At 39.8% G+C, this 26,435-nt stretch overlaps 4 protein-coding genes and 1 long non-coding RNA gene across 12 annotated transcripts; 3 read left to right on the top strand and 2 right to left on the bottom strand.

Moving 5' to 3' along the window:
• Positions 1 to 1,786: 1,786 nt before the first annotated feature.
• Positions 1,787 to 6,237, bottom strand: LOC111491362 (type I inositol polyphosphate 5-phosphatase 4-like). Of its 2 annotated transcripts, XM_023140268.1 has the most exons (13): positions 5,578 to 6,237; positions 5,386 to 5,470; positions 5,051 to 5,116; positions 4,872 to 4,959; positions 4,628 to 4,732; positions 3,903 to 4,527; positions 3,614 to 3,807; positions 3,389 to 3,497; positions 3,117 to 3,265; positions 2,717 to 3,014; positions 2,503 to 2,577; positions 2,348 to 2,425; positions 1,787 to 2,083 (listed from the first exon to the last, which is right to left on the bottom strand). In XM_023140268.1, exons 1-10 carry the CDS (start codon positions 5,605 to 5,607, stop codon positions 2,798 to 2,800), a joined length of 1,668 nt encoding a protein of 555 aa, XP_022996036.1. In that variant the 5' UTR covers positions 5,608 to 6,237; the 3' UTR covers positions 1,787 to 2,083; positions 2,348 to 2,425; positions 2,503 to 2,577; positions 2,717 to 2,797. The 2 variants fall into 2 exon arrangements, with proteins under 2 accessions (XP_022996036.1, XP_022996035.1); XM_023140267.1 differs by having other exon boundaries at positions 4,628 to 4,959; positions 5,578 to 5,603.
• Positions 6,238 to 7,886: 1,649 nt separating this feature from the next.
• On the bottom strand, positions 7,887 to 8,704 carry LOC111491599. The gene is made up of 2 exons (XR_002719722.1): positions 8,615 to 8,704; positions 7,887 to 8,252 (listed from the first exon to the last, which is right to left on the bottom strand). It is a non-coding gene; the product is annotated as an uncharacterized LOC111491599 (long non-coding RNA).
• A 1,617-nt stretch (positions 8,705 to 10,321) lies between these two features.
• On the top strand, positions 10,322 to 16,116 carry LOC111491366 (protein NETWORKED 1D-like). Of its 3 annotated transcripts, none has more exons than XM_023140275.1 (5): positions 10,322 to 10,639; positions 10,749 to 10,806; positions 10,954 to 11,204; positions 11,356 to 14,327; positions 14,698 to 16,116. In XM_023140275.1, exons 3-5 carry the CDS (start codon positions 11,102 to 11,104, stop codon positions 15,934 to 15,936), a joined length of 4,314 nt encoding a protein of 1,437 aa, XP_022996043.1. In that variant the 5' UTR covers positions 10,322 to 10,639; positions 10,749 to 10,806; positions 10,954 to 11,101; the 3' UTR covers positions 15,937 to 16,116. The 3 variants fall into 3 exon arrangements, with proteins under 3 accessions (XP_022996043.1, XP_022996042.1, XP_022996040.1); XM_023140274.1 differs by having other exon boundaries at positions 10,745 to 10,806; XM_023140272.1 differs by lacking the exon at positions 10,322 to 10,639 and having other exon boundaries at positions 10,647 to 10,806.
• Positions 16,117 to 19,226: 3,110 nt separating this feature from the next.
• LOC111491105 (VAN3-binding protein-like) lies at positions 19,227 to 22,253 on the top strand. The gene is made up of 6 exons (XM_023139857.1): positions 19,227 to 19,871; positions 19,960 to 20,082; positions 20,816 to 21,248; positions 21,331 to 21,555; positions 21,645 to 21,752; positions 21,831 to 22,253. The coding sequence occupies exons 1-6, from the start codon at positions 19,545 to 19,547 to the stop codon at positions 22,037 to 22,039; spliced, it is 1,425 nt and encodes a 474-aa protein (XP_022995625.1). The 5' UTR covers positions 19,227 to 19,544; the 3' UTR covers positions 22,040 to 22,253.
• Positions 22,254 to 22,464: 211 nt separating this feature from the next.
• On the top strand, positions 22,465 to 26,193 carry LOC111491104. 5 transcript variants are annotated; one of them, XM_023139855.1, is made up of 10 exons: positions 22,489 to 22,806; positions 22,875 to 23,109; positions 23,194 to 23,343; positions 23,420 to 23,578; positions 23,649 to 23,807; positions 23,886 to 23,984; positions 24,087 to 24,341; positions 24,419 to 24,735; positions 24,820 to 25,674; positions 25,751 to 26,193. In XM_023139855.1, exons 2-10 carry the CDS (start codon positions 22,875 to 22,877, stop codon positions 26,096 to 26,098), a joined length of 2,577 nt encoding a protein of 858 aa, XP_022995623.1. In that variant the 5' UTR covers positions 22,489 to 22,806; the 3' UTR covers positions 26,099 to 26,193. The 5 variants fall into 5 exon arrangements, with proteins under 5 accessions (XP_022995622.1, XP_022995620.1, XP_022995621.1 ...); XM_023139854.1 differs by having other exon boundaries at positions 22,465 to 23,109; positions 25,763 to 26,193; XM_023139852.1 differs by having other exon boundaries at positions 22,485 to 23,109.
• The last annotated feature ends 242 nt before the right edge of the window (positions 26,194 to 26,435 follow it).

Raw genomic sequence — 26,435 nt, 5'->3', positions numbered from 1 at the left:
TCAGGAAGCATATTGGTGTAGGATTAAATTATTCTGCAAACAAACCCATTAGCTGATATAAGACAAATGAAGAAAACAACCTAGGAAAATAATTTAATAGCATATCGTATCCAATAAAATGTATATTCCAAATCATGGAGGTGGAGCCAATTGATTAGCCGAGGGAACAAAGCCTAGCAAGCTCGCGCCTGTACTAAGCCTAGAAGCTAGCCAAGGCAAGGACATGTATATCTATATATATATATTTAGTTTTCATCTCATTTAGCAATAGAACTAGCAAACAAAGAAAACTAGCTATATTTAAGAACAAAGGGCTACAGAGCTGACCCTAAAACAAAAGAAATATCAATCCAATCTTTGGAAGAATAAACCAGAAATCAATTAATCAAATGATATAATACCACTCTACCCAACAACAAAAACTAAATGAAACAATATGTTTGCTTATTGACATGGTGATTATTATTGTGAAGCTGAAAGGCTGCAATTTTAGGACTCCAAGCAAACGACATATCATATAAGTTTTAGCAATAGCATTCACTTAACACGTATACTACTTGTTACATGTAAATATATGGGTGCTATTTAATGCAGTTTTTACCGCACGTAAAGCAAGCTGTAAGAGTAAATATCACTGAAACGTAAGTTTGTAAAAACAGTCCGTTTCCAGCTCGGAATCCTCGAAAGCTAAAACTGAGAAAGTTGGGTTTCGATCAGACTAAACGATAAAACATGTCTCCACATTCATCTCTTTCTCTTATGGGATTGTTGCACACAAAGGTAAGGATTCAATTACATATCAACAACAAGAGGTTCTCTCCTAATTGAATGATGGGATGTACTTTGCCATCATAGCTGAATGGCTAAGCATTCACAGCCGTACCTTACGACTTTTTCAACAACTTCTACAAAACAAATTAACGAAAAAGAAAGACTTCAAAAGCAGCAATTAAAGAAGTAAAAAGAGGTTCCAAACTGCTTAGTTTTTCTGAGAGGTCTCATTTTTCTTCCAAGATATTAAAAGGAAGGTGTGAGCTGACATTAAATAAGCCATCTTATTAAAAGAAAGAAAATGGGGAGAAAAAGACAGGTCCTTTTGAAAAGACGGGTAAAGCTACGAGTACGACGGAGGCAGTAAATGCGAGAATAAGATTAGACAGAGGGGGAGGAAATGCAGTGGGGTCACGATTACAGAGTAAAGGGGTAGGGTCACATACAGTTTGCTAAAATAAAAATAAAAAAACATAAATAATAAATGAAGGGTTGAGGACACTCTGATGGCATTTGGCAAAAAAATTTGAAAAAAATGGCAACTTTCTTGGGCTGTTTTGGTGAAAAACAGAATGGAGTCCGCTAGTCTTTTTGTGCAGTGAGCATTTTTAATGTTCCTTAACGAAGTAGCAGTGACAGTTTTGGTTTCACCCTTCACCCAATGCATTCACCAATTGATGACCTTTTTAACTTTTTCTTTTTCATTTTGGGTCAGTCTGCTGTTGAATTTGCAAATTTTCCTGAATTTTGTTCTTCAAAGATAGTAATTATGTATTCTTAAATGGAATTTTAGAAGATATTTGGACCACTCCCCATGAGTGATGGTCCAAATGAGACTCTTTCCAAATTCCAATTCATGTGGAAGAAAGGAAGGGAATCTAAGAATTCATGTTGTACTAAGATTAAGTGCTTAGATGAAAGTTGAGGCCTTTAGTTTTGGCATAAAAAAGTGAAAGGAAATTCAGCCATCATAATGCCCAGTGCAGGAAACAAAAGTGGAGACAAAATAAGAGTATTTCTCACCAAAATCAAAACCCACATGAATGGATATAGAGCTTTTTTTTTTTTTTTTTTTTTAATTCCCCACTTTCAGTTGCAGTTTGATGCCATCTGTACATATTCTTTTTTCTTTTCTATTTTGCATAACAATAGAATATTTGACAGAAGAAAACAGGAAAAAGTGTCCTAATTGTGTGAAGCTCTTATATTATCTCTACAACCCTTCCTTCCCCCAAAGAGAACTTTCATTCCAAAGGGACTGCAAATGATTTAGACATGAAGGACTTGTCCCCTCTCTCTTCCTTCATTTGTCCTGAATATAAAATAAGAACATGAATGGAGCAAAAGGAAAATAAATAAATAAAAAGCAGTAATTTTCCAAGTCTTGAACTGTCAAGGTCTTGATTTTTCTCAAGTTAGAGATATAGAGCAATGAGTTTTGAGTCATGAAGTCAGCGATTCAAGCATATGATACAATCAACCAACACCAAATACTCATTCATGGTAGTATTGTGGATTTAAGGTATTTAATATATCAAGACTCAAGAGCAACAGCGAAACATTAGCTTTCTCTTACCTTGCTACAAATATCATGTTCGGGCCAGTTGAAGTCATGAAGTAAAGCTCAGGTGAGAAAGATCAACGTGAGTTTTACCTGAAATATGGATGAACAAAATGCAATGAGGAAAAGGGAGATGAACCGACATGGAAAAAAAAATGTAAATGAGCAACCTTCTTTTTTGGATTCTAGGCATTAGAAACACCTCCATAATTATGGAGACAAAGAAGACTTTTGGCAGTGCCCACCTGCAGAATGGGGACCAAAATTACAAATGAGAAGAGAAGCAGTGCAAAAGATCTCAACTAAATTTTTTAATGAGAAACATGACTAGAAAATGACATTTCAAAACTAGGCATTCTATGACAGAGGTTTTCAGATATTTACCTTACAGGAACAATTTGGATCCCCCCTTCAAAATGTCTTTTCTTTTGAAGTTTTGTGCGTCGTGAAGATCAGCCCAAGAAATTATGTCCCGAATAACCATTCGTGTTTTGGCAATAGCTCTTCAGCTTCAATCTTGGTACTGGAATAATTCAGACCCTTCTTTATCCAGCTAGGAGTTAGGGACTCGACCTCAGCCAAAAACACACTGCAAACTGGTCTATGGTCTGAGAATCTCGACTCTCCACGAACATAAGACAATTGATTCAGACCCCTACCGTACCACAGTATTCGATCGCACCTTCAATTAAAAAATCCACATTCATAAGTCATGGAATTGATGAAAGGCTAACAATGTTAGCACATAACAATTGCTCTCCTCAACAGGGAAGAGAGAAATTACCAAGCAGGAGTCCTACGCTTCTCTTTTGGGTACCTAGCATCTCCCGAGTATCTATCTGAGTTATAGGAATACTTGTAGGTCGGGGGGAAGCAGATTTTCCCTTCTTTCCATCCTTCAAAGACGCGTCCACATCTTTGTTCTATCCTCAGCTGATAACATGAACCATTGTATTCTCAGTTTCATAAGTTGTTAGATAAACGTACGCTACAAAATTCTTCAACAAAACGGACACAAATATGCTAATTCACCATACTAGTTAACATGGAACTTGCCTGATCATTTTCCAGCAGTGCTTTCCAGTTATGCATCTCGACAAGAGCTTTTGCAGACAAATAAGACAAGGCAATCCTATAATTCAAATCACCCAGCCAGATAATCCGACTAGACCAAGAAAGTGATCATTGAAGTTTGATTCAGTCGTAGAGAGAAACAAGAAACCAGAATTTCTGTAAGGTTAAAATCACCGAAATATGATAGCAAATGAAGGATAATCTTACTCATGCTCAAGAACTGTTTGAGGGGAGAGCTCATCTTCCATGCCACTAATTCTGGGGAACCTAGTTTTCTTCAGTATCTCCATAACGTCAGCATTCCTCCTATGCTCATCGCCCTCCTTCTGCCCGGAGGATAAGTGACTACAAATGAAGCAGAAGCTTGTTTGATGTAATGACATGCTAATTGAGATTGCTCCCTAGAACACCAGAGATAAATAGTGGCCCACTTTCAGTCAGTTCACAAGAGGTTCTTAAATCTGAATAAAGTAAAGAAATTAAAGCTTAGTCTTACCTTATTTCCAAGATACCCCATCAATCCTCTCCCTACACAAGAAATTCTCAAGTTTCGGGCGTTGTCCCTGAGATCGCTTTTCACCCACACGGTAAGAAATATACCGACCATTTGTTTACTGGCAACTAAACAATACTTTGAGCACCCAGCTTGTCTATCCCTATCATCTATGGAGAAGGAACCACAGTGGGAAATAGGAGAATATTGGGAGACAAATGGAGAGTCACCCTGTTCAATATCTTCATCAGATGAACCCCACCTGCAATGTGGATCATAATCACTTGGCCTATGCCCAAGCATAACCTGATCAAAATCGCTAAATCGTCGATCAAATTGGGTTTTTTGTGTTGAAATGTTATTGTCCATTCTCATGCTATGACTGGAGGACTGAAATGAGGGTCGATGGAAGAACGGCAAAGCCTTCTGCTTTGTTGATACATCAAAATCGGCATCCATATTGGTGAATAAATCATGGAGCGGGGAAGATGCGTGATAACGAGCACCATCACCAGTGCCAGGAAGAGTATTCAGAGTCTTTCTAATAAGAGCAAGCCATTTTTTAGCTGGGCCGTTGTCTTCTGTTCCCAACACATTGCCAGCATTTAGAGGAACAATTTCCTGAAAACTGGGAACCAAAAGAAAAAACAAACTTCCCTATCATTTAAAAGAATTACACAATCTTTAAGTCTGAGAAAAAGATTCCAGTTCGGAGCAGTAGAACACACCCAAGAACGTATACATCTGCAGGAGTTGAGCTCGGAAGCCAATCATCCAGACTCAAATGATTTGGAGGAGATTTTCCAGCAACATTCCAAGTTGCTACAAATATTCTGTCCACATAAACAGAAAGAGAAGAAAAGAAGGGGGCAAAGAGAGAGAGAGAGAGAGAGAGAGAGAGAGAGTTAAAGACAAAATGAAAGTCTTGGTCCAAAGAATCACTGCCTGGAAAAACAACTAAATCGATCATACCTGTAATTGCTCGTATGGTTGGTCTGTGGAGCATCAAATTCAAAACTACGTTGGAGGATTCCTTCAAAACTCCTTCTGCTTGATCCCTCTGAAGTTTATATAGAAAGAGCACATAAATTAAAAAGAAAAAGAAGTATACTTTATTTCAAATAATGATGTGGGAGCTCTTGATCCTGAACCTGTTCGACTTTTCTTGGTGGCGCATGCCTCCTCCGGATGGCTGTTCCTCCATTTTTCATGACCACCTGAAAAAGATAACCATAAAGTTGTTAAAGCTTCTTTACCGTTCATCATCACCTCAGTTTGAACATCAAAAAGACGAGAGGATTCATTGAAAGGGAGAAATGAAACTGAGTTTTTTTTATTTTTTATTTTTATTTTTATGGATCTTGAGCAGACACCAAAAAACCAGAGTGCTCGTCCTCCACAGGCATCAAAAGCCCAGTAATATCAGCTTCGGGGAATTTCAAGAACTAAATTAGCAATTTTTGTTTAGAAAAGAAGGATTCCCCACCGCAAACACTATCGTCTGCCTCGAAATCTTCTGATTTACCCTTGATATTCAGCCACTTCCTGAATAATGTCTTGGTCCATGAAAGCTTCGGTGGAATAACGAAGAGAAAAGGAAAAGGTCAATAATTTCAAACTAAACCCAAACACTAGAGACAGACAGAAGTCAAAGAAATATTATGGGCATAGTTCTGACCTTGCTTTTCTTTGAATTTCCATCTCTCATTGCTTCACTGATTCATGTAAATATTTCCAAGGGAAGAATGGAAATCCCAGTGATTCCTTAACGTGTCTGGTATTAGGACTTAGCGGATAAAAACAAAAAATAAGGAACTAAAATATGAATGAAATCAATGAAATCATAAGAATTAGAACGAAACTCGAATGCGTCAATAAATTCTTTGTTTGTGTGTGGGTTCCCTCAATTCAAAGAATCAAAAGGAAACAGATGAAGCAACGGAATAGCTCTGGAAACAGTTGGAGTGACATGGGGGGTGGGGATAGAGTCCCAATCCCCTGTTTTTATTAGTCGACAAAGAGAAAACAGATCGAAACGAGAAGGAAAATCCCAGCTTCTCGGCATTATTTCATTTTCCGGGCTTGGGAACAAAGAGAGAGGGGAGGGAAATGACAGAAATCGGGCTGAATATGGGGTGTGTTCGCATCCTAATTATGGGGTAAAGAACAGAATGAGGTTGAAAGAAGAAGAGGGCGCTGGTGGCGAATACATAGTGGAGTGGAGTGGAGTGGAGTGGAGTGGAGTGGAGTGTTGTATTTGAAGAGAATAATAAAGATGCAGAGGAGAGAAACGCTTTCTGTGTGTCTCTCTCTCTCGTGAGTTGTGAAGAAGGCAAAAAATTAAACCAAAATCCAAGACTGACCCAAGTTGTTGAAGGGTATTTGTTCTATTGCTCACCCACTCAAACTAACAGTGCCTATAGACCCCCTTCCTCCTCTCCCTCTCTCCCCACCACCGCCACTTCTTTCTTCTCTTTCTCTCTCCAGAATGGTCAATAAAGCTAGGCTTGAACTTTGACGTAGGATAGTACTATCCCTTCTCTTCATCTCTCTGATCTTCTGCCAGAAGAAAATTTGTCCTTGTCCTTGCCTTGCCTTGCCTTGCCTTGCCTTGTGTCTGTGTAAGTGCAACCCACAAAATTTCTCTCATTTCTTCGTTATATTACAATTACTTCTCAGCACGTATGTTAAAAAGATTCAAACTTTTTGTCACATATTCTTTTTATCTTTACTTGTTAACACAACAACACATGCTAGAGCACGCACGCATAATATTGAAGCATTGATTTGAAGGAACTGAGAGTTGTTTCAAATAGAGCCCATGCACCGCCAAATTCTAGGGTTTTTGTTTTGTGTGTTCAGCTGCAATTTGTTCCTCACATTTCATGCATCTGGGTTAACAAAGAAAAGAAGAGATTTTGAAAAGCACCCACATTGGGAAAGACACCCTTTTTCATTATTGAACTTAGGTTTCGGATGTCGGTAGGGAATTTTGGGCTGCCCTCACATCCTACGGGATTTTCTAGGCTTTTGAACACCACAAGATTCGAGCCTTTTCATTTAATGACCCAACTAAGCCAGAAACCAAGGATTAGCAATACAAACTTGAGTATATCGCACAAAACAAAATGGACTTTGCTAAGTAATGTGTGGGTTAAAGAGGTTTAATTTATTTTTTCAATCATTCATTTAATAATTGCGGAAGTTTGATTTTAAGAACTCCTTCGGGTTCAGGTGTAAAATGTCATTTTAATCAAGCTCAAGATAGCTAAAAATTATAAAACTAAAACACACAATTATTTCATTTATTTATGTTGATAAATTTTCATATAAATTGTTTTTAACTGATATATATATCATTTTTAACTGTTCTTAACCGTACTTCAACCCTTTGGTGCAAATTCTATATTCAATGTCAAGTTATATAATTCAACTTAGGGGAAGAAACTCTTTAAAATTAAGATAGGCACAGTGAAAAAGCAAAGTTACTTCGATCGTCCTTATGTTTTTATCATTGTTTTCTCTATTGATTTGTTCGATCATATCATATAAGTTTGAGTTAGACATCCAATTGATTCGATTTGAATTATCCAAGATGAACAATCATACCTATTTCTTGATTGGATAGGAGCCCAAGGAGATGTTGCCCCATCAAATAAATGGTATTCCTTCGTCTCTTTGCTTTTCATTATAAGCCACCAAGGAGGTCTTTGTAGTGTTTACTATTCTCGTAGTATGTTGATCAATAAGTTCATCTATACGAATTCAACTGGTTCATATTCGAACCAACTAAAAACAAAATAGTTTGAGGAAAGCTGATAAAGTTTTAAAGGAGGTTGGATTTGTTCGACATCCCTATTCTAAAGGTAGAGAGGAATCGGTTCAAAAAGAGGAAAAAGAAGAAGGTCCGTAGGCATATATGATAACTTAAACTATTGTGCTCTATGGCCCTAACATATCAAACAGAAGTGTTTCACAACACCAACCAATCAGAAAAAATTCTCTTTATTCAGGGAACCAGATGAATGAATAGCTTAGAAATAAAAGAGAAACAATAGGAGGCGACCATGTTCCTAGGTTACAACAGAGAGCAGAAAATGACATGGAATTTTGCATTGACGACAGAGGTCAAAAGCGGAGAGGTTTCAAATTTGCAGTTTGAATTTACCTTTCATCTGTGTTCATAAGCCATTCTTTCCAGTTTCCAACCAACATTGACTTGTTTGTTTCTGACTTTTTCACTGTTCATCCTCCGCGCATCCTCTTGGAACTACAAATCCCTATAACATTCTCTCAAAACTGATCCTTCACGCATAAAGAATCAATTCCACATAACACCCCCAAAGAGAAAAGCTAAAATGAAAACAATAATACTTGAGAAAATGTTAGTACTCACAGTAATCCCACATCTTCATTTGAAAACATATGCGTGATCCAATGCTAAAGAGGTTTGTTAATTAACTATTTGTCATTGATTTCTGTTCAATTTTATCCATTTCCATCAAACAAAACAGAGGCAGTACCAACTTAGCTTCCCTATTATTATATAATCATTACAAAGACCAATCTGCTATGCAAAATTTTGTACAGTAAGGCTAAAAAAAGCGGAATCTTTTCTACATTCAGAAAAAAAGCAGTAGAGAGGACATTTTAAAAGCGTTGGAATCTACAGCTATGAGGGTGTAGGGAAGAGGTCATAACACTTTTGAGCCAACCTCATGCAATCCAACCAATGCAGAATTTCAGCATTTGGGTCGTCCTCAACCACAACATCTGACACCCTGATCTGCACCACACCTCCATAGTTCCTCACCTTCCCCCGAACCCTAGCAAAGCAACAATCCCAACCCCTAATTTGGGCTGCGAAATGGGTCGCCATATTTCCAATTATCCGAACACCTGGCTGGTGGAGTGAAGCAAAATATGGCGATGTGAGATGGTTTTGGCAGCCAACGCTGACGGAAAATTTAACAGGTGGCGACTCGCGAGAGACCACAACGCCGACGATGTCTGCACAACAAACGGCACAGGCTTTGGGGAGCAAGGGAGTACACGAGTGGTTCACTGGTTTAGACGGAGTTAAAGCTCAGGCTCATTGGGCTCAAATTTGGGCCTTTCTTTTAGGCCCAATTAGAAGATTGAGAAGAAAAAAAAAAGGTAAAAAGGCTACGATGGGAGACAAGGGAAGGAAGGGTAAAGAACAGACATCCGACCGGAAAAGTCAAATACTTGAGTGTCCTTCCTGCATGCTTTTAACTTTATACTATTCCTAAACAGCATCATGCGAATAGAAGAAAATGGCGTGTTTTTCTTTGTCCGCATCAGAAAAATAAGGATATTTGTCCGTTTGAAGTGGAAGCATTGGAAGCAGGTGGTTTAGCTCCAACGAAGGATGGTTTTATTTAGGTGATGAAATTGTGTAGGAAAGAGGGTTTGATGTGATTATTAGGGCAACTAAGTTATGAGGAGACAGATTGTAATGAAAGGTGGAATAGATAATGAAAATGAATGAATGAGTTCCCATCATCATTATTCACAATGGGGAAGCTATATTATGTTGTCTCACCTTCCTCGCGCCCTAGTGTTGGTCGTCGGTAGCCACCTCTCAGCCATCGTCACTAGTACTTCATGTTGATGCCCATCTTCTTCTATGATCATCAACTTTTTTGCTTATGGATCAAATCTAGGATTCTATTTTTAGTTAGCCAATATAGACTCCAACAACCTTCCCATACAAAAAAAAAAAAAAACTAAAGTGAGAGCTAGAGAAAATCCAAGAACCATACCTGTCCAACAATATGTCGTTGCAAAACTAGGATGAATATAAGAGAATTTTCTAGTCAAAATGACTACGTTTTGACCTAACGGGATAATGACAATCCAAAATGACATCATTTGGTCAATTGGATGTAAAGAAAAGACATCAAAACCATGTGATTTGTGCTCAGCTTTCAATGCTTGTCCAAAAATTATCATCAAAGGGCTATCCCAAAATGACGCCATTTTAACTAGGTAATTCCCTCTCTCTCAAATTTAAATAAGCGATACCCATATATCTTTTAGGCTAGATTTGTGAAATTGAAAAAGTGTTTAATTTACATTAATGGTAAAATTATTGTACGCATTTCACAATATCTTAAAGTAACTCGATAGAATATAAGATGATTTGTTTTTGTTATATGGAAAAATTAGGATGATTTGGCGATGATCACTCTCCAATCAATGTGTAAATTAAATTTTGGCTGAAAACATGGAGTTTAATAGCAAATCAAATTGTTTAGAGGCCAATGAAAGAATCTGTAAACGGTGAAATTTGAGTGAAATGTGAAGTGTGCAGGGGTGAGGGAAGAGAAAGAAGGGAATGAGGAGAATAATTGATAATTATTCCACCTCTCTTCACACTTTAATCATACGCAGGCGCCTTATTTGTATTTCCATTGCATCCCACGTTCCGATGTCAAAGCTACTCCCAAAATTCTTTTTTTTTTTCCCCTTCTGCTTTGAGCAATAAAATTTGAGTAAGAATGAAGGAATTGATGTGCGATTGATTACTCTGTGTAAAGGAGTAAAAGTGGACACCTTGCTTCCAATTTTTGCCCTCAACGGTGGTGTTTGCAAAAGCTGAAATATTTATAGCAGACTGCATAAAAAGCAAGGAAATCCAATAAACATGGTGGAATGAAAGGGAAAGCAAAAGCAGCCGTAACCATTCCAGAATTAAGTCCCCACCTTCCTTTTCGGTAACTTCTTTGATCCTCCATTATTTCTCTCTACCACTTAACGCTTCATTCTCCTCTCCCAACCTTCATTTCTTATGTTTTCCCATAATGCTGGTTTCAAATCAGGTAGATTACACAAACAACTGAGTGGAAGAAGGGTAATGAACAATACCCATCATCTTCATCAGGTACTTATCACTCTCTTTTCCACTTTTTTGGACATTCTCACTTCTCTCTCATCTTCAACGTTTCATTCCTCACCTCCAACTTTCTTCTGAGTTGAGTATGGAAAAAGATAAGCTCTGGGGTTTCATTCTTTTCAAAACTTGCTTCAGATAATAAGGCGGCCACAGACAATGGTTTGATCCAGGTTCCTATATTCTTGGGCTCGAATGGTTGAGGTTCACATTTGTAGGACTTTGGGTCAAAATTTCCATCTGGGTTGAGACATAAGAGTGGTGGAGGGCGTGAGGTGAGGAAGCCATGGAGACCCCCTCGGCTGCAGATTCCAAGCGTTCGTATTCTTGGTGGTGGGATAGCCACATTAGCCCCAAGACCTCTAAATGGCTTCAAGAAAATCTTTCAGGTGGGTCTTTTGTTGTCCCTCTAACTGAAAATTTCTTATCTAAACATATACTTTCAACTGCCCCATGGTTTGGTTTCCTTTTGTCGTTTTTGTGTTCTATGGCCTTGTCCTTGGCAGTCCTGGATGAAAAAATATCTTTTTTTGGTTACAGACATGGATGAAAAAATCAAACAGATGATCAAGCTTATTGAAGAAGATGCAGATTCGTTTGCAAAGAGGGCTGAGATGTATTATAAAAAGCGTCCGGAGCTTATGAAATTAGTCGAAGACTTCTACCGAGCATACCGAGCATTGGCGGAACGATACGATCACGTAACAGTAGTATTTCACCAGGCTCATCGAACAATGGCTGAAGCTTTTCCTAATCACATATCCATTCTTCTCCCTGACGACAGTCCTGCTGCTTCTCATGCTAATTTTCGTACGCCTCAGAAATCCACCTCCTCTGATTTGGATGCTGTGGAACCGGATGATTTGGACTTACCATCGTTTCATGTTGGCCTTGGGGAAAGAAATCAAGTTTCCAGCAAAGGCTCGAATTTGATGACAAGGGAGAAGTGGTTGAAGCATCTTAATGAATTGTTTAATTCAGGAGCAGTCAAGAACCTTTCGAAGTTTGAAGATGGGACGCCTAGAAAAGGTCTCAATTTTCATGATCTGGATCCCAAAGAAGAGAACATACAAAATAATGGCAGCCATGATGTTAAGAAACAAGTATACGTTGAGTCTGAAAGGAGGGTGGACAGAGCTGAGACTGAAATCTTATCCTTAAAGAATTGTCTTGCTAAATTAGAAGCTGAAAAGGATGCAGGTTTACTTCAGTATAATGGCAGCCTACAGAGGTTGTCCAAATTAGAGTTCGAAGTCTGTCGTACGCAAGAGGATTCGAGGAGTTTAAATGAACGAGCTGGTAAGGCAGAGACTGAGGTCTTGGCTTTGAAAGAGTCCCTTGCGAAGATAGAGAGTGAAAGAGAAAGCAGTCTTTTAAGATACCAGCAATGTTTAGATAAGTTATGTACTCTACAAGACAGCATTATGTGTGTTCAAAAGAGTGTAGAAAGCAGCGAGAGAGCAAGTAAAGCCGAAATTGAAGTTGAAAGACTAAAGTGGGAAATTTCAAGAGTTGAGTTTCAAAGAGAAGCTGCCCTTGCCCAATACAGGGAGTCCTCTGATATAATTTTAAACCTAGAGGAAAGAGTAGTGCATGCAGAAGAGGATGCCAGGAGGTACAAGGTGCAAGCTGACGAAGCTCAAACTGAAGTCTTAACTATTAGGGAAGCGCTCACCCAATTAGTTGAAGAAACTAAAGCTGCTGGTCTCAGGCATCATCTTTGCACAGAGAAGATTGCTGCTCTGGAGCATCAAATCTGTAATGCCCAAGAGGAGCTAGGAAGGCTACAGGATGAAAAGGCTAATGGAGTTGCAAAGTTGAACAGTGCGAATGAAAGGTGCCTTCATTTACAGAAATCAAACCAAATTCTTCAATCTGAGATGGACTCTATGGTGCAGAAGATAGGCTCACAAAGTGTAGAATTAATAGAGAAGCAGAAGGAATTAGGAAGGCTCTGGGGTTGTATACAGGAAGAGCGTTTGAGATATGCAGAGAATGAAACGGCTTTCAGAAGATTACAAGAACAGCATTCTAAATCTCAGGAAGAAATCAGTTCAATGGCTGAAGATAGCCAGATTCAGGTTCAAATCTTGAAGGAGATGGAAACTCGAAATCAGGTTCTAGAGGATGAAGTACAGAAGATTGAGGAGGAAAAAAGGATCCTGAAGAACCTTAACTTGTCTTCAGAGTTGTCTATAAACTGTTTGAGGGATGAGATGTCAAATATGTCTACAAATATGGAAAAGCTAGAAGCAAGTCTTGAGTTTCAACTGAACCAGAAGAATGCTCTTGAGATTCAAATTTTATGCCTAAAAGAAGAGCTTAGTGAACTCAAAGAGAAGAATTTGATTATGTTGCAGCAGATCGAGTCTCTTGGTTTTGCTCCGGAGAGCTTTGGATCATCCGTGAAAGAACTACATGTTGAGAAGTCAAAGATGATGGAAAAAATTGAGGTGGAAAAGAGAGAAAATTCAGCTCTTTTGGAGAAATTGAAAGTCATGGAAGAACAGTGCCACAAAAATTCTCTGCTAGAGAATACTATCTCAGATTTACATATTGAATTAGAAAGCCAACGAATGCAGGTAAAGGTATTGGAAGAATGCTGTCAACTTCTCTTAGGAGAGAAAACCACTCTTGTGTCTGAGACGACCGTCCTGTCTTCTCGGTTGCAGATGGTAACCGATAACTTAGAGAGACTGTTGGAGAAAAACACTCTTCTAGAGAGTTCACTTTCTGATGCAAATCTTGAACGAAAACAACTTGCTGAAAATCTGGAAAAGCTTCACTGCTTGAATAATGATCTTGAAGACAAAGTTGGATTATTGGAAGGCAATCTGGAAGATGTACAATTGAAAAACTTGCACCTCAGGAAGTCATTAGAGAGGTCAGAGCATGAGTTTTTGGAAGCTGAACAGATTCTGATCATGATACAGAATGAGAAGTCGGAGTTGCATAAGAGGATGGAGGAACTTACCATTATGAGTGAAGAGGCTAAAGCGATCATAAAAGAGAAAGAGAACATACTTGTAAAACTATCTGGTGATAGCAAACATCTATCCAAAGAGATAGCATCTCTGCGGGAACTAAACTGTACTTTGGACATGGAACTTGGAAAAAAGCAAGAAGATGTCAAGCGGCATAAATGTAGGGAGAAACGATTGAGGGGCAAGCTAGTGAAGAAGAGAATGGAGGTTGAGATATGTGAGACTCAGGCTGCTCAACTGTTTGCTGAGCTCCAAATCTCAACTGTTCATGAAATATTATTCAAGGGAAAGCTTCTTGAGCTTGGCGAAGCATACGTGAACCTCGAAAGTAGAAGTAATTACAGAGATGTGAAGACTGAGAGTCTGAGAGAGAGAACTAACAACATGACCGATCTAAATGGGGAACTAGGATTTCATTTGACCAAATATACATCAGCAGTCACATTGTTGAACGATTCTGTAACCTATCTGGAGAATCATACTCGTCTGAACAGAAAAACTCACAAATATGTGAAACAAGACGTAAAGGTAATTATATTGTCTGCTTACAAATGCTGGGTGGCTGTACTCCATTTTTGTTTGGAGAACTTGCTAGTTGCTTGAAAAACTCCAGAGGTTGTTACGTACTTGAGAAATATTTACTTTCTTAACAGCTTGGTGTTATCAGCTCACTATGAACTCAAACTAATAATTTCAGAAATCTTTAATTGGTTTTTAGTTTGGATTTGAAGTGTGTACTCCTTGATTCAAATCATCAGTGAACTGGAACAAGATATAGTTGAAACCTTACTAAATTGGAAATATCGTGCCACTGTCTATGATGTCATATGCTTTCTTGCGCTATTTTATTTTATTTTATTTCTTGGTATGCAACTTATACTCACTCTGTTTGCCGCAGGATATGGATTCAGTAAATCACCCGCATTCTGAATGTTACCAGCAAAAATATCACGAGCTGATTGCAACACTGCACAATGGATGTTTTGAATTGAAGGATTTACATAGAAGAATCCAGGCTGTGGAAATGGGTGTGATAGAAAAAGTGAAACTTGAGACTCTGGAAAACTTGAATTCTACTAGAAAACAAGAGACATTAATGAAAAGGGTTGAGGAAGCGACGTATGGAAATAGTTGGGTGAGAGATAATGAGCAGACAAGGCCAACTACTCCAAGAAGAGAAATTGAACTTGGAAATGAATTGCAGAGGTCGAAGACAAAAGTGTTAGAAGTTAGTGGTGAAATATTGACGAAGGACATCATTCTTGATCAAATAGCCAAGTGTTGTGAGGGGCCTGAAAAGAGAGGAGAGAATTTAGGTGCTTACAACCAGATGGTAGAGTTATGGGAGGCAACTGATGAGGATGGCGGCATTGATCTTATGGTTTGCAAATCCCCCAACATGGCCGCTTCCTCAACTAACTATAACAGATTTGTAGTAGTCAAGGAACAGAATAAGCGTCACTCCACTGATTCATTGGTCGAGAAAGAGGTTGGAGTGGACATATTAGAGACCTCGAGTAGATTGTCAGTTCCCCTCCACAAACGAAAAGAGAGGAAGCTTCTTGAAAGACTTGATTCTGACATGCAGAAATTGACAAACCTCCAAATAACTGTTCAAGATTTAATGCGGATTGTGCTTTCAAAGCAGAGTAGAGGCAATGATGCTGCGGAGTATGACACCATGAAAGAGCAACTCGAAGAAGTGGAGGCTGCTGTTATGAAGCTGTTTAATGCAAATTGCAAACTGATGAAGAATGTACAAGATGGTACCCTGTCCTCCGATGGAGCATCCACCATTGTATCTGATGAAACTGGAAATGTCCGCAAAAGAATAATTTCAGCACAAGCGAGAAGAGGGTCCAAAAAAATTGGGCAGCTACAACTTGAGGTGCAGAGATTACAGTTTCTGCTACTGAAACAAGATGAAGATAAAGGAAACAAGAGTAGGAGCAGGATCATTGAACGACCCAAAATTCGGTTGCAGGATTATCTTTATGGTAGCATTAGAAGCAAGAATAAGCAGAAGAAAGGTGCATTCTGTGGATGCATGCACGCCACCATGTCTCCAAGTCCGACAACAGGTGAATGGAGCTATTCAACTTCGTTGGTAGGTAATCAGCATAATTTACATAACTGAAAATCAAAGTCTCTAAATATTCCAAATACTCGTCTTTACTTCTTTTTCACACACTTTTTCTTTAGTTTTCAGAACATCCTGTAAATTTCAAGCCACCATCTAAACTAGAATGTCGATGATATTCTATATATTTTTTTGCTATCGCTATAATAAGAACATTAGTTAACCTTTCCATTATAATGAAAGAGAGCAGCAGATCTTTCAAACTCATTAGAAGTTTAACATATTCAATTATACATGAGACGTTCCTAGTGTTTACCTACTCATCTATGCCTTTGCTCTAGAGTCAAAAACTGAAATGAAATAATATTATTTGGAAGAAGAGAAGAGTTGTAGATATGTATGTATCTATGAACACAACAAGGCCAGCTCTAAAGAACGAGGCCTTTTGACAAAGCAAGTATTTTGAGCCACCGAACCTTTAGAACTGATGTGAAAGGCATCTACAGTAAAGGGGAACATGTCCCTCAACCCGCCTTTCAAAGTTAATAAAATTGCAATACACCAAAGAGTGTCGACTTGAGAGCAGATTCCCCAACTGCAAGGAGACAAGAGGCATCCATCCCAAGGCAACCCAGTTTTAGGAGCTATGGATGGAATCTTGTGTATTTCCTGTAACCCGATACAAAAAGGGCTAGTTTTGTTTTTATTTTTTTTATTTTGTTCAAGAGTCACAAATCCAACCAAGTAAAGGAATTTGGTCAAGAGCTTCCTGATCTAAAAACAACATACATGTATATTTAATTCATCCTCTTTTCCTTCTTAAGATTTTGTGTTCTTGGGTCCTGCTTCATAATTATCTTCTTTCAAGCTTTCTTTCCCGAGTCATTTGCTTTGATTTCTACTTTTCAATATCACTTTTGAAATTTTTTGAAAACTACTTTTCTAGTTTCTTTATTTGAATCAAGATTCTAACAACTTTTTCAAGATGTAGACTACCAAAAAGGAAGATTTTGATAAACAAACGTACTGTTAAAGAAAACAGAGCACTACGATCAAAATCGATCATTAGAAGACGGCCCTAAAATGTGATGTTGCCTCCTTGCAGTGAACTCTTAATCTTTCTCTCATTTATCTCTACGAATTACTTAGCACTTCAAATCGCAGCTTAATCATTCATGTCCTTGAAGATCAAATAGCCCTGCCACAATCCTCTTGTTTCTGGAACCAAAGAAGATGCCCCAGCTCTTCTTCCAGCCGAGGACCACATGGTAACTTTTTGTGTGTTTTCTTTACTTCTTTAACCACACCACTACACTCTTGAATCAACACCATTTGTAATGGAATTTTCCTTGCTTGGCATGCTTCGGCATACAAGCTTTCATATTTCTTCTTGGGATCCTCGCAGTGAATGAATTATCTCTTGCACTCATCCACTGTAATAAAAAGGCTGCTGTATATACCACGCCCTTCCACCTATTTCTGGTTTCATTCAGCGATTGGAATCTCAGAATGTTTCTCTTAATTCCGATAATATGGACAGAGTTGCAGACCTCACTTTGGCTTCTTTTGCAGACTCCCTCTTTCTCACTCCACAGAGACGTCATCACCATTCAAACAACTGCTCATTTTCAAACAACTCTGGTCGTCATCACCATTGCTGGCCATAAGATTCTAGATTTAAAGTTAGAGCTTTGAAAGTGAAACGTAGGATTGGCTGTACAGTGCCCCTTTTCCAACCGCAATAGTAGAACCATAACTTCATTTCTGTTGTCACAACGGCTGCTTCAGTAATTGCTGGTTCTTACTGTTTGAAAGATTCGAAGATATTGGCTTGTTGTTGCAACCTTTCTTAACCCAAAACTACCATTTGATTCTGTGGGGTAAACAGCTTCAAGAACAGCAATCTTTAAATGGAATATACGTATCAGAAATAGTCACAAACAACATATGACATGACTAAGCAAGTTCTGGTATACACTTGTATGAAACCATGAAATGATAGCACGGCTTCAGAGCTTATGGCTTCCTCTTTCCATGAAGGAAATTTGGTTACAGGAAAAACGTCAGGAAATCAATGCCAAAGTTGGTTCCAAGTTGTGTACGCAAAGTACCAACGAATGATTAATTCCCACTTAAAAAGCCAATAAGAGGACAAAAAGAATGTTTGAGAAACTTAATTGATTACAAGCCTTGATCGGAAGGAAAAGAAGGAAATTCTTTCTCGGGATTTTCGCAGCTGAATTATGAACAGTCATGTTCTATATAGAGCAGTCTAGGCAGTCATAGCCTCCCAGCGAAGCCAATTAGATGAAAACAAATAAATAGATGACAGAGTGAAAATGTCAAATAACACAAAAGAGCAACAAAACAATGCAATAGGAAGAAATGTGTTGATGAGCATAGAGAAAATGAGGCAAAAGGAATAAAGGTGTTTCCTTTTTGTTCAAAAGTAAAGAAATGAGAAAGAAAAACTGTGCCCATTTTCCATATCTCTCACTCTTCTTTCATCTGTGCTTGATCTGTTTGAGGGCCATAAAATAATGAAACACAGATGATGAAGATGGTAAAGCAGGCACGCGCAGAGTAGCATAAGTCACTCTCCACTCTCCATTTGCAACAGCTTTGTCATTCAAAGGCTGAAGAATAGTGGGAGCCTTTGGATCAGCCACATTTTTGTCTTAACCTGAAAACATGTCGGGTTAGGACATTGGCAAGACCTATGACAATGTAGGGAAAATGCAATGGGATCAGTTGCTCAAGTCACTAACACTAGCAGAGGTTGATGATGTATGGGCCCATTTCAGAGAAGTAGGCCAAAGTTGCAGCAGAGGAGGTGATGGGATGTGTTTGTATTCAACTGGGCTCCTTCCTTTCCTCCCACTATTCCTTCACCCCTTCATTCAATTCAAACATTGGAAGAAAAAAGCCAATCAGAAAGAAAACAACAGAATTTCACTCATTTTAATTGAGAAATCCAGTTTGATGGGTCAACTTGATCATCATCTCAACATTATTCCTGTTCTTTCTTTCTTTCAAAAGGATTCACAGTGTGATTAGATTGCCGAAGTGTTGTGTTTAGTTGTTTTAATCTTCACTTTATTCCATTTAAAGAACACTTTCCATCTCTTTTGTGTATCTATATTACATTATTAATCAGTAATTAGTATGATTGGCAATGAAAGGAAGGTATGGAAGGAATGGGAGTGTGTATAATAGTATATAGCATAGAGGGGAGCCACTTCACTTTTTGACTTGCCAAAGACTCTTAGGGATGCGTGCATTTGACCTTTCACTTTTTCTTTTTCTAAAGGAACAAGGCAGGCTGATGAACTCCTCCACCCTCACCAATCCTCCCTCTCTTAATCCCTCAATTCTTCTTGTTTCTTTTTTGGGCGTTAAATTGCCTCTGCTATATCTTTTCCTTTGAGGCACATGCAAAATTTGACTAAGGTGTGGTCCACATGCATTCACTGCTTCACCATACACACACCGATTAAAAGGTCTGTTAATAAAAGGGTTGAGGGCAAGGCAAAGCATAAAACCCAAACCCAAACCCAAACCCAACACCGCTCTCTCTTCATCAAACTCTCTGTTCCTCATTCAACGCCCAAAAAAACACAAACAAAACCCCTCTTCAGCTTCACCATTCAACCACTACTACTTTAATGGACGATTCTTACTCCTTGAAACCCTGTAGAACTCACTTACCAGAAAGCCCAAGAGCTCCGATGGAGTTCCTCTCTCGCTCATGGAGTGCCTCAGCCCTCGAAGTCTCCAAGGCTCTGGCACCCCCTCCTCCTTCAATGCCTATGCATTTACCTTCAAAATCCGCCAGTGGGTCATCCTGTACCACGTCGTCTATTCCCGAAGACGTCTCCGGCGAGTTCGAGGAGTTCCCTATTCATCATGGGAACGGAAACCACTTCTCTTTTTCTTCTACCGCCACGTCTCAGCTGGTGCTTGATCGCATAATGTCACAATCCGTCAGAGAGGTCATAGAATTTGAAGCACAATCCGCCAGTGGGCTTGGGTTTCTGAAGTTTGTTGATTAGAATTTTGGGTTTGTTTTGTTTTTGGCAGGAGGTGTCGCCGTTGACGTCCGGGAGGCTTTCACACAGCAGTGGGCCTTTGAACGGCGGGTCTTTGACGGAAACAGACAGCCCGCCGGTGTCGCCTTCGGAGGAATTCGACGACGTCGTTAAGGTAACAAACAAATCTCTCTTAAATTTCGAATTTAGGAGACAACTACTCTGTTTCCTCTGTTACTAGCAGCCTTCTGTTTCACACTCTGTCTGCAGTGTGTTCTAAGGCAAGTCGCCTGCAGCTTTTTTGTTCTTCTCTGAAGTTGCATTTATTTTCCTTTTCTCGAGAAAATACTTTAAAATAATGGGTCTTTACGGAAGTTTAATTTTAAATTTTTAATTTCTAGTGGTAAAATCATGGTGTGAACTTCCATAAACTCGTGTAATTTTACTTTATTTTTGGTGTTATACTTCAAAATTTTGCTTTTAATTCCCAGCTTTTTGTAAAGATAGATGAATTCAACAACTAAATAAAATATTCAAAAAAGAAAGGAAAAATAATTTAAATTGCATCATCTTTCTAAAGAACGCCAAGAAAGAAATATTTTTAAAATATAAAAGCATACTTGGTTGGATTGTTCCTTCGTAGAGTTACCTGCGACGGTTAATAAAAGCAGTTCAGCCAAGGATGTTGCGGTGGGGTAAAAAGAAAAAGAAAGAGTAAATCCATGGTTTTACTTTTACCGTATCCGTTTCTTTCCATCATCTTGGAGGCTGCCACTTTGTGTGTGGCTCCCTTTCTTTGCCTGCTGTGGCCTACTTCTATTAATGGTTGCATAAATAATGGCTTTCAGCTTCACACTAAACACTACATTCATTTTCATTGACTATCTTCGATCTTCCTCTATTTGCAGTTCTTTCGAGCAAATCACAGCATTCAGCCCTTTTTCACCAACGGCCGTGCAAGTGCCGGAAATGTCGCTGGAACAGCCGGCGGAGCCTCGAAGACGGTGGGCAGGTGGCTGAAGGACAGAAAAGAGAAGAAAAAAGAAGAGAACAGAGCCCACAATGCCCAACTCCACGCCGCTGTTTCGGTTGCTGCAGTGGCAGCTGCGGTGGCCGCTATTGCAGCTTTCCAAGCTGCTTCTTCCTCGACAAAGAAGAACGAGCAGTCGGCTAAGACGGATATGGCGGTGGCCTCGGCCGCTACCTTGGTCGCTGCTCAGTGTGTGGAGGCGGCGGAGGCAATGGGGGCCGAAAGAGACCACCTTGCTTCGGTCATTAGCTCTGCTGTCAACGTTAGATCCCATGATGATATCTCTACTCTTACCGCTGCGGCAGCCACAGGTAGGGCATTAATGAAGTGTTAATGGGAAGAAAGGAATTTATTGAAAATGAATCCGAATAATTTATCTTTGTTTTTTTGTAGCTCTACGGGGAGCAGCAACACTCAAGGCAAGAGCACTAAAGGAAGTATGGAATATATCATCTGTGTTACCAGTGGACAAAGGAGCAGCAACGAAAGGCAACATGCAGCATACAAACGGCGGTCATAACCAAGAGGCAGAGCCTCACCAACCTGAGAATTTCCACTTCGCCCACACCCAAGATCTGCTTGCAAGAGGCACCGAGCTTCTCAAGCGCACGCGCAAAGGTGTTCTTTCCGAGCTGATTTTGTGAACACTTACTTCCCATATGGAAATAACACATTGGTGTAATGGGTTTGAGTTGGTAATGATGCAGGGGATCTTCACTGGAAAATAGTGTGTGTTTACATTCACCGCAGTGGGCAGGTGATGCTGAAGATGAAGAGCAAACACGTTGCAGGAACACTGACCAAAAAGAAGAAGAGTAAGTGATGAGTGAATATTGATTGTAACATCTCGGGAATTAGAATATTGATTGTTGTTGTTGTTGTCGGGAGTGCAGATGTGGTGGTGGGCGTATGCAAGGACGTGGCAGCATGGCCAGGACGACACTTGTTCGAGGGCGGAGAGAAGCGGCGTTACTTTGGGTTGAAGACAGAAATGCGAGGCATAGTTGAGTTCGAGTGCAGGAGCCAGAGAGAGTACGATCAGTGGACACAAGGTGTTGCAAGGCTCCTTTCCATGGTAGCTGATTCAAAGAGCAGATATTAGATCGATGAAAGTGGTTGGTTTGAGTGTACACAGGAGGGAGGGAGGTAGGGAGATGTGAATCAGTTGTGGCAGCAAATCCCAATAAAAACCATTGTTTTTTGGTTTCAACGATCATTAACTCATCAATTGTGGCAGTGTATCTACTTGCAAATTCACACATAACTCATCAATTCAAACAAAATCCACGCCTCTTTCAACCAATTGTTTAGTCCAATTTTTGCTGGCGGATATGAAAAATGTATATATGGTTTGTGATAAGCTAAGCAAGCTAGTTGATGCAGTAATTCAAATCAACTCAGACGCTTATATGCAGTAGTTCTTATTATATTCCAGTTTTAAAGAGAATTATATGTCTCCTAACAACACCAGATAAAGCAAAAGACAGAGAAAAGAAATGCTTGTGGTTGAAGAAGAGAATATTTTTGGTAGCTTAAAGGAAGATTATACACACATTTGATATGTGTTTTGGAAGAGAGATGAGATGCCATATTTTATATATAAAGGACACCATATTTGTGGAGACTGTGTGCATACGTTCAGTATTAAGGAGGAGAGTATGCATCAGAAGCAGAAAGAAATTTTACGAGATTTTCTTTACACAAACACGAAGAGAGGGAAATGGGAGGAAGTAATTAAGAAGTATGAGGAATACCCAGAAGCTCAAGAGTTGAAGCTGACCCGAAATGGCGACACCGCGCTGCATTTGGCTGTTCTTGACAATCGGGAAGAAGTGGTGCAAAAGCTTGTGAACCGCATAAAACACACCAGTAAGTACGATGAACTTCTTAAGACTACAAATGACAGGGAAGAAACTCCTCTCCACCTTGCTGCGCAGATGGGGAGCGCCACAATGTGCAACGCCATTGCTTCAGCCCATGACGAGTTGGTAGATCTGAGAAACAAAGTGGACGAAACACCTCTGTACTTGGCGGCTGCGTCTGGCAACAGGGACGCCTTTTTTTGCCTTTACCATTTTTGCAGAAACAACGCCTCTCGAATCACCGCCAACTGTAGATTGACGAGCAATGGGGACACCGTGCTACATTCAGCCCTCCGAAACGATCACTTTGGTGAGCTTTTTTACTACATTATTCTCCACTCACTTTCAGCTTGGTTGAGTTTGATTTTGAGAAGATTCAGAAGTTGAGCCACAGATTTGGCATTTCAAATACTGCACCTGAACAATGAGGCCATGCACTGGGTGACCGAGACAGGCATTACGCCTCTCCATGTTCTAGCGAGTAAGCCAACAGCCTTCAAAAGCGGAAGCCAAATCAGGGGATGGCGGAACATCGCGTATTACTGTGAGTGTCCCACCAAAACTTCCATTTCAAACTCCCTTTAATCTCCCCTTATTAAAACTTGATTATTGGAAGGAAGGCACACATGTGGATCAACTAAAGCCTCAACCAATAGACTCCCTAATCAGAGACTGGATCGACCGTATGTCCAACCCAAACACTTCTACCCCCTGTTTTCCAGCTAACTACGGGACATGCATCGACTTCTTCACATGGGTGTGGGATGGATTTTTAAAAGGTTCGTACCAACCAAATAAACCTTCCTAATTTCATACCCCAATTCTTTCATTCTTATGCAAACATTGCAGGCAGCGGTTTGAAACGAATATGCCACGATAACGAAAATGATGAATCGAAGAAGGATACACAAGTGGTGAGAAATATTATGGTGGAAGGTGGTGAAAGTTTGGAGACTGATGAATCCCACCAACGTCTGGATACTGAACTTCTTAAAGCTCATGGATTGGGTATAGCTATAAGCAATGAGGTGCTAAGTCCCTTAGTTTTATAAACTATAACAAAATACTCATTCTTGTTCATGGCAGCGAAGGAGGCCTCAATTACAAATGTCCCCCGAAACTATAATACCTGCATCCACTTTTTTCAAATTGTTTTCTCGGCCATCATGATCAGTCTTGGGTTGGGTACGTACTATGCATTACTGTTTTCTCAATACTCCAGCAGTGAACTAATTTAAGGGTGTGCTGAAATGAATGCTGATGAGTTCTTGAATTAACTAATTCAAGGATCTGCTGAATTCAAAAAGATACGGAGGAAGAAAGAGAAACACACTTGGTCAGTTCAAGTGATGGAGAAGCTTCTTGAATATGCTCCACCCGATGAATATGAGTGCAACGGAGGAACTCCCATGGATTCAACTTCTCAAACACCCGACCAAGCTGAAGTTACGCTTCCTTACTCCTTAGTAGCTGGTGAAGTCCGGCTCAGTAATAGCATTGAGAGTAAACCAAAAGAAGCAGAGAAGCCAAAGAATGTCCAAGGTTTACTATTTCTTTATTTATATATGTAGCTATTTTGGTTGATTGATTAAATAGTTTGTTTGTGATTATATGAACAGCACCAGAGACAGCAATGTTATTAGCAGCAAAGAATGGAGTGATCGAGATTGTGAAGGGAATGTTCCATCGTTTTCCGTTGTCCATCTGTGATGCTCGGAAAGATAAGAAGAATGTGGTGCTATTGGCTGCCGAGTATGGACAGCCGGACGTCTACAGATTTTTACTCAGCCCCAAAGTTTACAAAGAAAACCTGTTTCGAGCCGTGGATGATAATGGGAACAGTGCGTTGCATCTGGCAGCCGCCGCCTCAAAGTCCATGATTTGGCGCATCACCGGAGCTGCGCTGCAGATGCAATGGGAAATTAAGTGGTATAAGGTAATATTATTAATTGTTAACCAATATATTGTACAGTCTTAGAGAGGTAGATTTGATGAAAACAATTGAAAATGTTGTGGGCAGTTCGTCGAGGAGTCTGTGCCGCTCTACTTCTTTGCCCACTATAACAAGGAAGGAAAGAATGCAACCGCAATCTTCCATGAAACCCACATGGATCTGGTGAAAAAAAGCGGAGAGTGGCTGACTAAGACCTCCAAGTCCTGCTCTGTGGTGGGTACCCTGATTGTAACCGTAGCTTTTACTTCCGTTGCCAGCATCCCAGGTGGGTTTAACCCCCACGACGGCTCCCCATTCCTTAAAGATCGGAAAGCCTTTTTTACGTTCGCCCTTTTTTCCCTCATCGCCCTCTGCCTCTCTTCAACCTCAGTCACCATGTTTCTTGCCATCCTCACCTATCGCTTTGACGCCAATGACTTCAGAACAAACTTGCCTTGGAAACTCTTCATCGGCTTTTCCTCGCTTTTCGGTTCCATCATCTCCATGTTGGTTTCCTTTTGTGCGGGCCACTACTTTCTGATGCATCAACACATTCCACATCACGCTGCTTTGCTCTACACCATTGTTCTTGTCCCCGTCGCATTAATCTTCATTATATCCAAGCTTCCTCTCTACATAGATGTGGTGCAGGCTATTTTCAAAATAGTGCCCAACAGGAGCGCCCATGTCGTCCTATCTGATCCGCTACCGCCCCACACTCCTTCCATTAAACCTTTCCAAAAAGGAAAATTTGAGGTAACGTCGATCCCTGTGGAGGATTCTGACGCCTTTTCACCTTCAAACCCATTGTTGATCCTCACGCCCACCGCCCAAGGTTCGTATCCTCTCCTCTTCTTCCTTCCTGGCTGCGCCGAATACGACTACTCCCATTTCCTCCAGCTTATAGCTTCACAAGGGTTGGTTATAGTTTGGCCACTACAGGTACGTTGTCTACGATGAGTATGATTTGATTTTGGATTATTATCCTATTTTGTACGTTGAACTAAATGATTGGTAGATGAGTGCGGAGGCAACAAGGAGTGAAATGAACAAAACACGACAATTTAAAACTTGGGATGCGTCAGACCGAGAAATGGTGGAGGAAAGGCTATCAGGAGTGGTGGATCCGTCAGAAGGAGGGGAACCAAAATCATGGTCGTTAGCTTTAGGCTACGACCGCCCTTGGAATCCACTTTCAGGGGTGATTGGGTTGGAGCCTGTGCCCGGGACCAAATTCAGCATCCGAGAGTCTGAGATTCAGACCTACCTGGACCTCCAACCCTCCAACATACCCGTAGGCTCTGTTGTTGAGAGTCAATTTGTAGTTTCCAAGTTATGCGGAACTGTACTTCTTGATTCCTTCTGAGGCTTGGTTTTTAAAATATGAAAGATTATGTGTTTTGGTTTCAATAAATTTGGTATCTTTAACAGCTTAAGATATATTATGTCCACAAAGTTTGCAATCTTTAACAGCTTAAGATATATATGTCCTCAAAGTTTGCAATCTTTAACAGCGAAGGAAGTAAAGTAAAGTAAAGCAAAGCAAATTCTATTTTGGAGTTTCTTAAATTATCAACCAACTAATTCTATTTTGGAGTTTCTTAAATTATCAACCAACTAAAGTACCAACACTTTTATCACAAACCTCACCTCCTCTGAAATTCTATCCTTAATCATTAATCATTCATCGTTCATCATTCATC

This window comes from Cucurbita maxima, unplaced genomic scaffold, assembly GCF_002738345.1.
Source record: "Cucurbita maxima cultivar Rimu unplaced genomic scaffold, Cmax_1.0 Cma_Scf00016, whole genome shotgun sequence".
In the NCBI taxonomy this organism is placed as follows: domain Eukaryota; kingdom Viridiplantae; phylum Streptophyta; class Magnoliopsida; order Cucurbitales; family Cucurbitaceae; genus Cucurbita; species Cucurbita maxima.
This window is presented reverse-complemented; position numbering and strand designations above follow the sequence as displayed.